The sequence below is a fragment of the Parambassis ranga genome, chromosome 14, assembly GCF_900634625.1.
Source record: "Parambassis ranga chromosome 14, fParRan2.1, whole genome shotgun sequence".
Lineage (NCBI taxonomy): Eukaryota > Metazoa > Chordata > Actinopteri > Ambassidae > Parambassis > Parambassis ranga.
Window position 1 is genome coordinate 8,574,916 of NC_041034.1, and position 13,238 is coordinate 8,588,153.

General features: G+C 41.9%; 5 protein-coding genes across 5 annotated transcripts; 4 read left to right on the forward strand and 1 right to left on the reverse strand.

Moving 5' to 3' along the window:
- Positions 1-4,148: 4,148 nt before the first annotated feature.
- LOC114445787 (claudin-4-like) lies at positions 4,149-5,262 on the forward strand. The gene has a single exon (XM_028420999.1). The coding sequence runs from the start codon at positions 4,332-4,334 to the stop codon at positions 4,974-4,976; it is 645 nt and encodes a 214-aa protein (XP_028276800.1). The 5' UTR covers positions 4,149-4,331; the 3' UTR covers positions 4,977-5,262.
- Positions 5,263-6,042: 780 nt separating this feature from the next.
- Positions 6,043-6,790, forward strand: LOC114445788 (claudin-4-like). The gene is made up of 2 exons (XM_028421000.1): positions 6,043-6,060; positions 6,145-6,790. The coding sequence occupies exon 2, from the start codon at positions 6,155-6,157 to the stop codon at positions 6,788-6,790; it is 636 nt and encodes a 211-aa protein (XP_028276801.1). The 5' UTR covers positions 6,043-6,060; positions 6,145-6,154.
- A 1,390-nt stretch (positions 6,791-8,180) lies between these two features.
- On the reverse strand, positions 8,181-9,154 carry LOC114445790 (claudin-4-like). The gene has a single exon (XM_028421002.1). The coding sequence runs from the start codon at positions 9,105-9,107 to the stop codon at positions 8,475-8,477; it is 633 nt and encodes a 210-aa protein (XP_028276803.1). The 5' UTR covers positions 9,108-9,154; the 3' UTR covers positions 8,181-8,474.
- A 1,248-nt stretch (positions 9,155-10,402) lies between these two features.
- Positions 10,403-11,106, forward strand: LOC114445789 (claudin-like protein ZF-A89). Its single transcript, XM_028421001.1, has one exon. The coding sequence runs from the start codon at positions 10,450-10,452 to the stop codon at positions 11,080-11,082; it is 633 nt and encodes a 210-aa protein (XP_028276802.1). The 5' UTR covers positions 10,403-10,449; the 3' UTR covers positions 11,083-11,106.
- Positions 11,107-11,737: 631 nt separating this feature from the next.
- LOC114445791 (claudin-4-like) lies at positions 11,738-13,003 on the forward strand. Its single transcript, XM_028421004.1, has one exon. The coding sequence runs from the start codon at positions 11,867-11,869 to the stop codon at positions 12,422-12,424; it is 558 nt and encodes a 185-aa protein (XP_028276805.1). The 5' UTR covers positions 11,738-11,866; the 3' UTR covers positions 12,425-13,003.
- The last annotated feature ends 235 nt before the right edge of the window (positions 13,004-13,238 follow it).

Consider the following 13,238-nt stretch of genomic DNA (forward strand, 5'->3'; position numbering starts at 1 on the left):
CATGAGTTTCAATAAATTAGTATGTGTCTTGTATTGCAAGCGGAGTCATCACCATAGAAATACCTAAAATAACAACTTTATATTAAATATAATAATGTTTATATCAGAGGATTTAAATGTATTTAACGCAATTTAAACCTTATCATTTAAAAACTATCAACTTTTTTAACAACAACCATCAGCAGTAGAAGATTCTCTGTGATTCACTGCTGTCTCCCACCCAATGGCATAACACCAGGCTACTTCCATTGACAGAGGAAAGTCTTGGAGCACGTTACATTGTTAGATTTCTTGTTGGAGGCTCTATAGAGTCACTTTCATGTCACTGAAAGTGCCTTTTGATTATAAATATCTTTGCTCCACAGATATATTTTCCACGGAAGTAGATTTGATTCACTTACAGAAGTATTGCCGGGCGGCTTTATCGAGAGTTGATAAATTAGTTTCGGTTAGCAGAAGGATTATCCATTTCCCTGTTGTGCACTCCTACGTGTCAGTGGATGTGTGAGAGTTCTTCCTCTACTGTTGAGAATACACACAGTCATCATGTCAAATCAATACGTGGAAAGAGTGGTGTTTCAGAGGGCATACTGCCTGAATAACAGCCTTATCTTTTTGGAGAACTGCCAAAGGAAATTCAGATAGTGTACGTGTGTGGGTCCACAGCTACTGCCAACACACTGATCACAGTGACCTAAATGCATGAATAGATATTCTATGTCTTTATTATTCTGTCTTCTATTTATTCCTATGTACATTTTTTGCTGCAGCGTCACTTCAGCATACATTCACCAATTTCAGCCATTCAGATATGAAAATGTTCAACTTAATGAGGACATGAAGACATGACAATTTTACATTAAAGTGAATGGAGAAGCTTCAAAATGACCATTAAATAATTCCCACAAATATAATTCAGTTTTGATTCGATTTTGAGTTTTACATTAGTGTAAAAGAGCCTCAGAAGACTTCTAAAAAAACCTGCTCTCCTGCCTGGCTGCACCTTTTATCTGACGTGGATAATTTTTTACACCATTTCGAAGGAAAATAAGTTGGCTAACCATCAAAGCTCAAAGCTGAGAACCAAACCGTTTCACCTCCAGAGCCAACTGTCATTTCAGCTCCAATAAGATGCAATACAAACTGGAAACGACACAATCAGAAGCAAGCAGTTGTTTGGAGGGTGAAAATGCATGTGAATACATAGGATCTGCCATAAGACAGGCTGACACAGAGGAGCAATATTCTGCTTATTTATCTGACTTTAAACAAATTAAATTCAGATTGCAATCTTTCACATCAGCGTTCAAAGCAATGCTTGTTTGCAGCAATCAAACTCGCATTTTCTTCAGGAAATGCTTTTTCTAGTTTTGACTCACCTTTCATGATGGTGGCAGATGATAGCCTTTTAGGCCCTGCCTGCAGGAAATGGACTCTACCAAGAGGGGGATGGGAAAGTTTGTAGTTTGCTTGTTTAGATAAATCTTTATTTTGTTTGTTTCGATTTTGTTGTTTTTCTTATAGCTAATTGTAAAATTGTGTTGGGCTGGTGTTAGTCTTTAGTATGTTACATATTTAATTAGTCCAGGGGTATACATTCTCACTTCACGTGGTTAATAGGAGGCCTGTTTGTTTATGTTTGTTGAAGCCTTAGTTCCTTTTGCTCATTTTTGAGTTGGGGCCCTGTTTATTTTTTCTTTTGCTGATTGATTTGCGGAAGTTTTTGTTACCTCAAGATTTAAAGGTAGGGTAGGAGATTTTGAAAACTCAGTGAGTTAGCCAGATTTCCTTTCTCTCGGAGCTCACCCCGAAGCCAAGCCTCCCAACCACATGGACGCGCATTACCTGAAGACGAGCTGCGGTCTGTGACTTCAGCCATCATGCACGTACCTCTCTGGTGCGCGCAGAGCAGGAAGAGAGTGACAACCAGAGAATACTCCACGCAGGGTCCACCCGGAGGATTGGCTGATGTTTTTAGCGTTTTATAGCTTCCACAGATGATTCATATTCTTCGTTTTAATGCAAAACTGCCGAACTAATTGGTTGCTATCGGATTGTAAAGAGAAGTTACACTAATTTAACAAAAAGTGCATCAGAATGAAATCTCCTACCCTACCTTTAATTAAACATTTTTGTTATATTTTTACAACTTTGTCCTCCTGCCTATTTGCTTGCATACGTACTGGAAGCACTTAAGGAGCTGCCGTTTCAGAGAATGAGTCATTAAAGTGAAGTTTATCTGAATTCAACATAGGGAGGGACTAATCCCTTCCTATTTTGCCCCTGTGGACACCATGATGCGCAATCTTTCCAACCTATCTTACATTTGCAGATTGATGTACAGGACATTTTGTTATCTTTATGATTTCTTACATTGACTAGGTTGTTTGTACAGTCTCTCGTCATAGTCATATTTACTGTTTCTGTGAATTTGGCACCTTTGAAACAGTCATTGTGAAACATTGTGCTCATGAGCTCTTAAGAAGGTGAACCTGAAGATGGCGTGTGACCACTTAAGGCTTAAATGTGTGTGATTGTGAAACTGCACACTCATTTACTTTTACACAAATTCTTCTACACATTTTTTATGTTTCAGAAACTACATGTTAAGAAAATAGAAGAGGCAGGTCACAAAGATCACAACATGTAATCTGAGATGAGCAGTAAAATGTAATAGAAACTGTCAGGTTGACTGTAACTCATAAACATGTTACTTAAATAACACAAACACAATAAAAAACGTTTTCATACAGGCATACAGTATTTATTTTATCTTTATAAGCTGCAGTCCTTATAAAAAAAATGGGGATTTCTACTGGCAGGCTTAATTAGGTCACTGGTGGTGCTGCTCCAAGTAAGTCTCAGTTACTAAGTTCTTTGAAAGTGGCAGGGAGCCTTGGATGTAATGGCTGCTTAGAGATTTATGGACACATATTTAATTGCAGAGCCTCAGAGTCGACCATTTATGTGACTCTACTCAGTTTATTCACATGAAATGATGCCACACACACACACACACAATGCTGCCTCCCTTTGGACATAGTGGCAGAAGACGTCAGATTTTTCCTTTCATGTCAGAAGAAGCTGCACAATCCGGACCTGTCAGCTGTGCTGTAAATCATCTCACTGACTGCTACAAGTACGAGATCCCCTCTTCTGATCCCCTGTGAACAAAAAGAGCTCTTCTATGCTCACAATCAGCCCTCAGTCTGATTCACAGAACACACAGAGACTGAATATAAGGGAGCCCTTCTGAACTCTGCCCTCAGCCTTCACTTCACAAGCTCTCTTCATGTTTTCACACAATTCTAAAACCTTTTTAGTTCATCTGTAAAATGTAGAAACACTTTTTATCACTGCATGTTTATGAACTTGCCCTCAGAGTGAACACACATAAATTCCTAGTGAAACATTTTTATTATTGAAGTTAATTGAATTCTTTCATATTTCATTGCATATTGATTTACGTCCTAGCATCTTTGGTCTTAAATGTTGTTAATTTTTGTCTGTTTGCTTCAAACAAGTAATATTTGATAGTGAGAGAGCATGCAGCTGTGACCTGTAAGCAACCTGTTTGACCTATTTCTGCTATTTCTGTTCTCTGGCTTGTCTGCAGTTTGTGAAAGAAAGTTGTTCATTTACTGCTTTTAATTGAAAACCAAACAGATCTGTCAGATCTGTCAACAGGCTGATTCTAAATTCATAAGCAAGTACATTCTGTATCTGTTGTGTCAGTAGGAAAATGCCAGCCATAGTTTGTGAAGGCGTAATGCAAATCGTAAACCATATTTGGTTTTCTGTAGCTTCCGTCAGAGGTATTTTCATTTAAAACAGACTGAGTCATCTCTTGCTCTCTGCGTTTCTCCGCCCACCTGCTGGTTCGGGTGAAACTTGGGAGAGGTCACACAAAGATGGTAGTTATTGGCAACGTTGGCAAGTTATTGGAACATTATATTATGTAGATACTGTTTTATTTTAAATGTGGCATCATGAAAATTCACCTGTTTTCTGTGTCAAATGTAAAAAAAAGGTGTAAAAGGACAGCATGTTTGGGGGATGGTAAACAGGTTACAGATGGTGTTTAGGGATGGACCTAAAACAACTTGAACTGGCCCCTCCTCCTTCAGGCATATGTACCTGTTCTTCTCTGAATAGCTCAGCCATTCAGCAAACTGATCTGTCAAACAGGTCGTAGTTGCCTCCGCCTCACAAAGAGACAAACAATACGCAGCCCCACAGGAGTTTCACAGGCAGAGCTATCCAGCCACAACTGAATCAACCAGGAAGAAGATTCATCTGAAGGAACTGAAAGAACAAATTTGCTGCCCACAATGGTGTCTACTGGGTTTCAAATGCTGGGCTCAGCTCTGGGGATCTTTGGCTGGATTGGTGCAATCGTTGTGTGTGCCCTTCCCATGTGGAAGGTCACTGCTTTTATAGGCAGCAACATCGTGACCTCGCAAACCATCTGGGAAGGTATCTGGATGAACTGTGTGGTGCAGAGCACTGGTCAGATGCAATGTAAGGTCTACGACTCCATGCTGGCTCTCAGCTCGGACCTCCAGGCTGCCCGGGCGCTAATAATCGTCTCTATTGTGGCGGGCATCTTCGCTATCCTGCTTTCCGTAGCAGGGGGGAAATGCACCAACTGTGTGGAGGATGAGACATCAAAAATCAAGGTGGGCATCGCAGCTGGGGTCGTTTTTATCATTGCTGGGGTTCTTTGCCTCGTCCCTGTCTGCTGGACGGCCCATGTCATCATCCGAGATTTCTACAACCCGATGATAGTCGATGCCCAGAGGAGAGAGCTGGGTCCCTCTCTTTACATCGGCTGGGGTGCAGCTGCAATGATGCTGATCGGAGGAGGGATGCTCTGCTGCAACTGCCCGCCTAAAGATGATAGCGCCTACACTGCAAGGTACAAAGCTGCCAGATCTGATACCTCGGCACCGGTGTCTGGGAAAGGCTACGTCTAAGCCAGCTCTGGAAATATGAATGCTTACAGGGACAGATGTGCTGGTGCTGCAGGGGTTGTGAGTGCTGATGGTTAAGAAGAGTAAACAGCAAGAAAGGAACCACGCCCTAATGAGAAATTCACCTGTATGTGTTGAATGCTTGTATATGCTTGAATAATGTATGAATAATCTTTTCTTGGTAGTATGGTTATTCTGTTATGGTTATTTGGTTTGTTTTTTAAATTAGACTGTTTTTGTGAATCATGTGAATGATTCATTACATTGTAAATAAACACTTTTGTTCACAGTTTCCTTGTCATGGTTTTTAATTTTCATGATGATACATTTAATTATTTTTATATAAAAAAAACTGTTGCTGGGTTAATATTATTGTTAACACTTTTAGCCTGTTTATTGATTTAGTTTTTGCGCGATGAAAACAAGTACTCTTTTGAAAACCTCACCACAGTTGGGATACACCTATTGTCTGACTTTCCTGTTAAACAGGTTTAGGTGTGCCAGAAAAAAAAAAGATGGCTGCAGGGCTGCCTTTGTTCAAACTGTGAGCCTAAAGGTATTCAGACTTTGTGTGGACTCACATGACCAATTTAATCATTTGTTGAGAGTAAATATTGGTATAAATATAAAATACTTGTTTTTCTTCAGAAATCTATGGAAGTTCTTGCGAAGTGATTCATATCTCTTTCCTCAAAGAGAGACACATTTTGCTTATTCTAGCACATTGAAATATAAGTCAGTCACTCCCATTTCTTTCTTTTTTTCAGAAAAATGTGCTTTCTGATGTGTTTGAGCTGAACAAAGTGAGGTCTACAGTGTTTTGTTTGCTTAAGGCTTGACCTGTCCTGTGAGTGTTAGCACACAGCTGGGATCCAGTGCCATTGTCTCTACTCTTAAAGCCTTGCTTGAGGTGAAGAAAACCCTGGGAACAATGAACACACAGAGAACAGGAGTTAGTGATATCAGGTCTCAGATTTCCTCTTTTGTCTGGTGGGACTGAAACTCCACCCTGTCATTTTGAACCACAACAGGAGGCGTCATCTTCTCACAGTGGGTCCTCATCAGAGCATCAGCGAACATCAAGCAGGTGGGACCCTAAAACCAGTAAAACAGAGTGTCCGTCTGAGGGCACCTTTCCTTGAGTGACCCTTTCTTTCCTCTTGTTTCACAGTGGGGTAACTATGGTTTCTCAAGGTCTTCAGATCATGGGTGTGCTGCTAGCCTTCGTTGGCTGGCTGGGCACCATCATCACTTGCGCTCTGCCCATGTGGAGGGTCACCGCTTTCATCGGGGCAAACATTGTCACTGCCCAGGTGATCTGGGAAGGATTGTGGATGACCTGTGTGGTCCAGAGCACAGGTCAGATGCAGTGTAAGGTGTACGACTCCATGCTGGCGCTGCCACAAGACCTGCAGGCCGCCCGGGCCATGGTGATCGTCTCTGTGATCGTAGGGGTGTTTGGCATCCTCATGGCCTTGGCGGGAGGAAAGTGCACTAACTGCATGGAAGACGAGGCGGCCAAAGCCAAAGCTTGTATTGTGTCAGGAGTAATATTCATCATTGCTGGTTTGCTAATCATGATTCCGGTGTCGTGGTCAGCTCATGCAGTCATCAGAGACTTTTATAATCCCCTGCTGACTGAGGCTCAAAGGAGGGAGCTTGGACCTGCCCTTTACATCGGCTGGGGCTCCACCGGTTTGCTGCTGCTGGGAGGAGGTCTGCTCTGCAACAACTGCCCACCAAAAGATGAAAGGCCCTACATTCATGCCAAGTTCGCCCCTGCAAGAACCACAGCTTCAAATGTGGACTATGTGTGAGTGTTTTGGCAGCAGTGGATTTTATTTTCTAATGACAAAATGCTACAACCGCATTTCAAGAAGGTCATTGTAGGGAGCTACATTTCATTGTATCATGTTTATACTATGCTGTCTTCAATAGATGTTGAATAACTTGTTGCCCAAAGACATTATGACTATCTTGATTTTAAAACTTAAAAATACTATAACAATCACTGCTTGAGTTTTTATAATAAACTTTTTTTTTTACACTGTTGCGTATTTCCTCTGCTTGAGTTCACTCTGCACCTGCATGCACAGCTAAAACCTCTACTCACGATAAGGTTTTCAGGAATTCAGAGGGAGTACCCTTCTGGGAATGTACTGTATCTGGTTGAGATGTTTGCCATGCTCTAATCGGCAGCCTTCTGTGATTTACAGATTCTGTCTTGAATAAAATGGATGTAACTGACAGAGAAAACAGTGCACTGTGTAAGCTTGGATTCATGTTGCTAAGTAACAGTTTTATATGTGCAAAGAATGGATATTTACACTTTGCCTCGTAAGAGCACATCTGCCAAGTCTTGTCAGGACAATATATCCTGAACCTCTTTAATGGTTTTCTCTTTTGTTTACTGATTTTCAGTTTAAACCAGTCTGACAACAAGAACAATAATGTCCTTGTAGCTTCTAACCTTTGTTTCTGTATCTATTTTGTCCTCAGTTTAAGTTTAAGGCAGTCAGGACGTCATAGCAGGAACACTAAAATGTAAAAATACATTATTTACCTCACTAAAACATTCAGCATTCGAAGGTAAAAGTGCAGAAAACATCTGATATAAAAGAACTGTTTTATTACTTAAACAGAATTCACTGCTAATGTTACTGTACTTCATAAAACTGGATTATTTTATACTCATATTCATGTTCTACTCAGATGATTGATGAGAGGATTTTTTCTGATAATCTTAAAGGTAGGGTAGGAGATTTTGAAAACTCAGTGAGAGTCAGCGAGATTTCAAAAGTAAACACACGCCCCTTTCTCTCGGAGCTCACCCTGAAGCCACACCTCCCAGCCAGTCTGTGACTTCGGCCATCATGCACGTACCTCTCTGGTGCGCGCAGAGCAGGAAGAGAGTGACAACCAGCCAACCATACGCGCAGGGGCGCCTCGTAGGATTGGCTGATGTTTTTAGTGTTTTATAGCTTCCACAGGTGATTCATATTCTTCATTTTTTTTGTATTTGCAGCAATTTAAAACCACAAGCCATTTACTTCCATTATATAGGAAAGAAGTCACATGAAAATCAAAGCATCAAACAAATATGAATATTTGATTTTGGGGTGAATTATCCCTTTAATGCTGTCTGGAAATCCTCCTATTTTCATAGCAGTGGTTTAATAGCATTTTTCTTCAACAATTGACAGCATGGTTGTGCATTGTTTAGTGCTAAAAAAAATACTAAAGACTGTTTTTTTAAATGAAAAAACACATTTCACATAATGAAAACATGAGTTTTTCAAGTGCTTATGTTCCTAATCTTGACAAAAACCTAAACAAACTCTGGAGTAAATCTAACATGATGCATACCTCACATAAAGGGCCACAGTGTTAGTCAAAGCAGTTAGTCACAATGCAAATGACAACCTGATAAGCAACAGGTTTGTTCTGTATACAAAGGCAGGTCCTCTTCAAAGGGGGCTGGTTCTCATGTAATGCTGCACCTCAGACAAATTCCTTCCCTGGTGTTGTGGATTTAGGTGCGGAGTATTTTGCACCATTATAGTGCTCTCCTCTTGATGGGCACTGACAACACAGAAGAGCCCCACCGATCAGCAGCAGACCTGCTGCTCCCCAGCCCATGTACAAACACGCTCCCAGCTCTCTCCTCTGAGCATCAGGGACCATGGGGTTGTAGAAGTCTTTTATGATCGTATTAGCAGGCAGAGACACAGTGACGAGACACAGAGCCCCACTCAGGATGAAGAAGACACCTGCTGAGATTGCCACTCTGGCTTTTGCCGCTTTGTCTCCAACACAAGTGGTGCATTTGCCTCCGACCACAGAGAGCAGCAGGCCGAACAGAGAGAACAGGATGGCGATGACGACCATGGCTCGAGCCGCCTGGAGGTCCGGAGGCAGAGCCAGCAGGGAGTCGTAGACCTTGCACTGCATCTGGCCTGTGCTCTGCACCACACAGGTCATCCACAGTCCCTCCCAGATGGTCTGAGCCACCACGATGTTGTTCCCAATGAAAGCAGACACCTTCCATAGTGGCAGCATGCAGATCAGTATGTTCCCAATCCATCCAAGCACTGCAAGTCCAACACCCAGAATCTGTAGCCCTAAAGACGCCATCACTGTGTGCTGATGCTTCTTTTGTTTCCTGCAGTGTTCTCAGCCCTTTGCTTCACAGCCAACTAAAAGCTCCCTCACTGTTGAGAAGTTTTATATGACCTACAAATGCCCCCAAGTACCCCCTCCCCTGGGTGGGCTTTGGCTCCCTTGCTCAGATATAAACATCCATCACCCTGTCTGTGAGTTCAGAGGTGCTTCTTTCCCACAAAGGCCTTCTGGTGCCCTAGCAGCGCTCAAAGAAAGAAAAAAAGCTGTAACAGTGTGACTCAGTCTAACATATCTGAAACGTCAAACAGGAAAATCACAGAAAAACACTTTACATAAGAATAAAATCAATCAACTAAAATGATCAAAATCAATCAATAACAATACTACTGTGCGTTAGATGTATTGTGTTGCAGACTTACAGATTTAGAGATATACCACTTGAAACCACTAGGTGTGCTAGTGAGCCAGTGTCTGGGTTGCTCAACAAACCAACCCGTGTGACCACCTGCTGGATAATCTTAGCTTGTCAGGGGTCCAGTGTGAGAGGACATCATCTTTGTTTTCAAAACAACATAGCTCTGTGTGTTTTTTAACAACAGACATGTATTTACATTGGCTTGGTTTCACCAGTGGCTGTGTAGTTAACTTCCCTGATCATGTCTTGTTTATGTGAAGCAGAGTAAGTAAACATAAATATGTGTAATTGTGGCCCAGCATGGGGCTATTTAAGGAACAACAATGCTTTTTTTTATCTCACAAAATGCCCTTTTAATAATTGTCCACAAGTAAGTAGAAAATTAGATTCAAGTTCAATTGAAAAACACACACAGCAAATCAAACACCATGCATGATATAATGTGTGCGCAAAGGACTCCACTGGCAGTTTTAAAACTTGAACAGCCAGTCTTCCTGTTTTGTTCTCTGTGTGGTTGCTTTGGTACACCGGAGCAGAAACAAAGCCAGAAGATGAGCTGAGGCTGTCTGGATAATCAGCTCAGGTGGAGTCACTCAGCTTGATTGCTGCAGTGGTAGAAAAACATGAAAAAAAAATGTGCAACAGGAGCTTCCCCATCTCAGGCTTACATGTTGCACCTATAAAAAAAATAACACAGAAATGAAACTGCACTCAGAAAATCATGAATTTAAAGATAAACTAACATAGACTTTAATGTGTGGATGTGGATGTGGATTCTTCACACTGATGAGACTTAATGATCACAGGTGGTTTCAAATTGGGCAGCCAATCAGGAGGCAGCAAGGATATAAAACCTGTGGTTGAGCACCAGTTCGTTGTGTTTCAACTGTTGGTGCAGCTCGTTCGTCTGAAAGCCTCTGACCTGAGAACAACCGCAACATGGCATCTGCAGGTCTTCAGATTTTTGGCATCTTTTTGGCCACCATTGGCTTTTTGGGAGACATCGTCATCTGTGCTCTGCCCATGTGGAAGGTGTCTGCCTTCATTGGGAACAACATTGTGACAGCGCAGGTCTTCTGGGAGGGCCTGTGGATGAACTGTGTGCAGCAGAGCACCGGACAGATGCAGTGCAAGGTCTACGACTCCATGCTGGCTCTGCCACAGGACCTGCAGGCAGCACGGGCCCTGATCGTGATCTCCATCTTGGTTGTGTTCATGGGAGTCCTGCTTTCTGTTGCTGGAGGAAAGTGTACCAACTGCATTGAAGAAGAGCTGGCCAAGAGCAGGGTAGCCATCGCAGCAGGTGTGTTCTTCATCGTTGGTGGTATCCTGTGCATCATCCCTGTGTCCTGGTCTGCTAACGAGGTCATCAGAAACTTCTACAACCCCATTGTGAATGACGCACAGAGGAGAGAGCTTGGTGCAGCACTGTTCATCGGTTGGGGATCAGCAGGACTCCTGTTCATCGGAGGTGCACTTCTTTGCTGTCAGTGTCAGCAAAACAAAGACAGCCGTTACTCTGTGAAATATTCTGCTCCCCGCTCGGCAGCAAGTGGAGGAGCCTACGTTTAACGTGCCTGCAAGGAAGACCGCTGCTCAAGGAAACTGAACTCTAAGTCATATGCTTTTAGTCTTTATCTGTGTTTTTACTGATTTTTGTTTTAATAAAAACTTTACTTTAATTACTACTTTTTCTGGTCTTTTTTCAGTGACTGTTTTCACATGGTGTAAAGTTAAAAATTTGACTACTACAGCCACTTTAATGCTTTGACCTCAGCAGGAAGTAGGTCACATGGGCTGAAATGTTTGTGGAGGAGGACCTTGAATCCTAATGTAGGCAGAGGACAATTTAAATGATTACTAAGGGTGAGTGCTATCCTGTGCATCATCCCTTGTCATTTAAAGTTAGGGCAATGCAAATGGACTGTTTTGGCCACTAAACCTGCTGTTTTAAATAAAACTTAATTTCCTGGTGAGCATTTAGTTGACACACTTCCTCCATGTGTCAGTGTTTTCTTAAGCTGTGTTCAGATAAGGCGTTTGCTAAAAACAAACTGCTGAAAGCTGTAATTTGATGCCCATTCAAAGTAGTTTTTCACATGACCACTTTTGTTAAGTTTTCTCCTCCTCCTCTACAGAGGAATCAGGACGAGCAGGAAATCTGATCTACAAACTAACGAGTCCCCTCCCTGTTCCCAGGTCACACCTGCCGCCCAAAACTGCACAGCAAAACACTCTAGCCGTGTCTACAGGAGAGAGTGAAAGCTTGTTCTAAAAATGATCTTAAACTGAGAGATTTTCTAACTGGTTGATAAACCTTTTTCCCCCCACATGCTTTGGATTATTTTTTGACAACATGCGTACACAGATTGTTGGAGTGTGTTTGGCAATCATCGGCTTTCTTGGCACCATCCTCATCTGTGGTCTGCCCATGTGGAAGGTGACGGCCTTCGTCGGGGCAAACATCATCACCGCCCAGGTGTTCTGGGAAGGTATATGGATGAACTGTGTGATCCAGAGCACAGGTCACTTACAATGCAAGGCCTATGACTCTGTTCTGGCTTTACCACAGGAACTGCAGGCATCCAGGGCTCTCATTTGTGTCTCCATTGCTGTCAGCGTGTTGGCCATTGGGCTCACTGTAGTCGGAGTTCGCTGCACCAATTTCTACAGTTATGACAATCTGACCAAATCCAATGTTGGCCTGTCTGGAGCTGTGGTGTTTATACTGGCAGGCCTGCTGTGTATCATTCCTGTTAGCTGGTCAGCTTACAGCATAATCACAGGTTTTTACAACCCCTTAGCCACAGACGAGAGGAGGGGAGAGCTCGGAGCTTCCATATATCTGGGCTGGACGTCTGGGGCTCTGCTTGTCATCGGGGGAGGGATCTTATGCAGCACCTACAGATGCTGAAGAGGAAGAGAACACAACAATTGAGTGTACTGTGCAACAGCTGGAGATGTACAATAACATGTGTACTGTGATTGAAGCTTTTATTAATCAATTTCAACCTTTATTGCACTATACAGACATTTTGTAGCATGTTAGCACGTAGCATGTAAACTGGAGCCAAAGGGCATGCAGTGTTTATGTTTTAGCGTGAAGAATAAAAAATGATTTCTGGTTAAACAGTTGTGCTATGTGCCCCACTGAGTGTGGTTGTACTGTATGCACCATGGTAGAAAATGACAGAGAAATCTGTCATGTGACGTATTTATTGTTGTAAAGCATTCAGTTCTAACCTAATCTACAGGACATGAAGCACTTAAAAAAAGACTGCAGAAGCAATCTGTAATGTTTTGTCTACTCTGTCACTTATATTTGAAAATGTGTTGGAAAAAAATCAATTTCTGTGTATACAGTATGAATATTGCCAGGACAAAACCTTCCATATCTTTATTTGTATAGTTGGGTGTTTCCCTTATGTGTAAGATTTTCAGATTTTTTAGGAAGCCACAACAAAATAAAGTGCATTAATCAGATAGAACTGCCTCTGTAGTCACTACTGTAATGTGTTTTTAAACATGTGCTATTATTTTTTTTCTCTAACAATCCAATAAATTCTTTTAGTATGTTTGTATTTTTGAACTTCGTCATTTTTCTACAAAACATTTATGTTCACTTTAAATTACAAGGAAACGGTGTCACTGTGTGTACAAAAGGCTGAAAAACTAGACTTACTTCTGGCTCAGAGGTGTTTTGAATATTTGTGTCATCTGACTGCTTA

Excerpts from the sequence above, each read along its gene's own strand:
- LOC114445788 (XM_028421000.1), top strand. The coding sequence starts at position 6,155 with ATGGTTTCTCAAGGTCTTCAGATCATGGGTGTGCTGCTAGCCTTCGTT.
- LOC114445791 (XM_028421004.1), top strand. The coding sequence starts at position 11,867 with ATGCGTACACAGATTGTTGGAGTGTGTTTGGCAATCATCGGCTTTCTT.
- LOC114445790 (XM_028421002.1), bottom strand. The coding sequence starts at position 9,107 with ATGGCGTCTTTAGGGCTACAGATTCTGGGTGTTGGACTTGCAGTGCTT.
- LOC114445789 (XM_028421001.1), top strand. The coding sequence starts at position 10,450 with ATGGCATCTGCAGGTCTTCAGATTTTTGGCATCTTTTTGGCCACCATT.
- LOC114445787 (XM_028420999.1), top strand. The coding sequence starts at position 4,332 with ATGGTGTCTACTGGGTTTCAAATGCTGGGCTCAGCTCTGGGGATCTTT.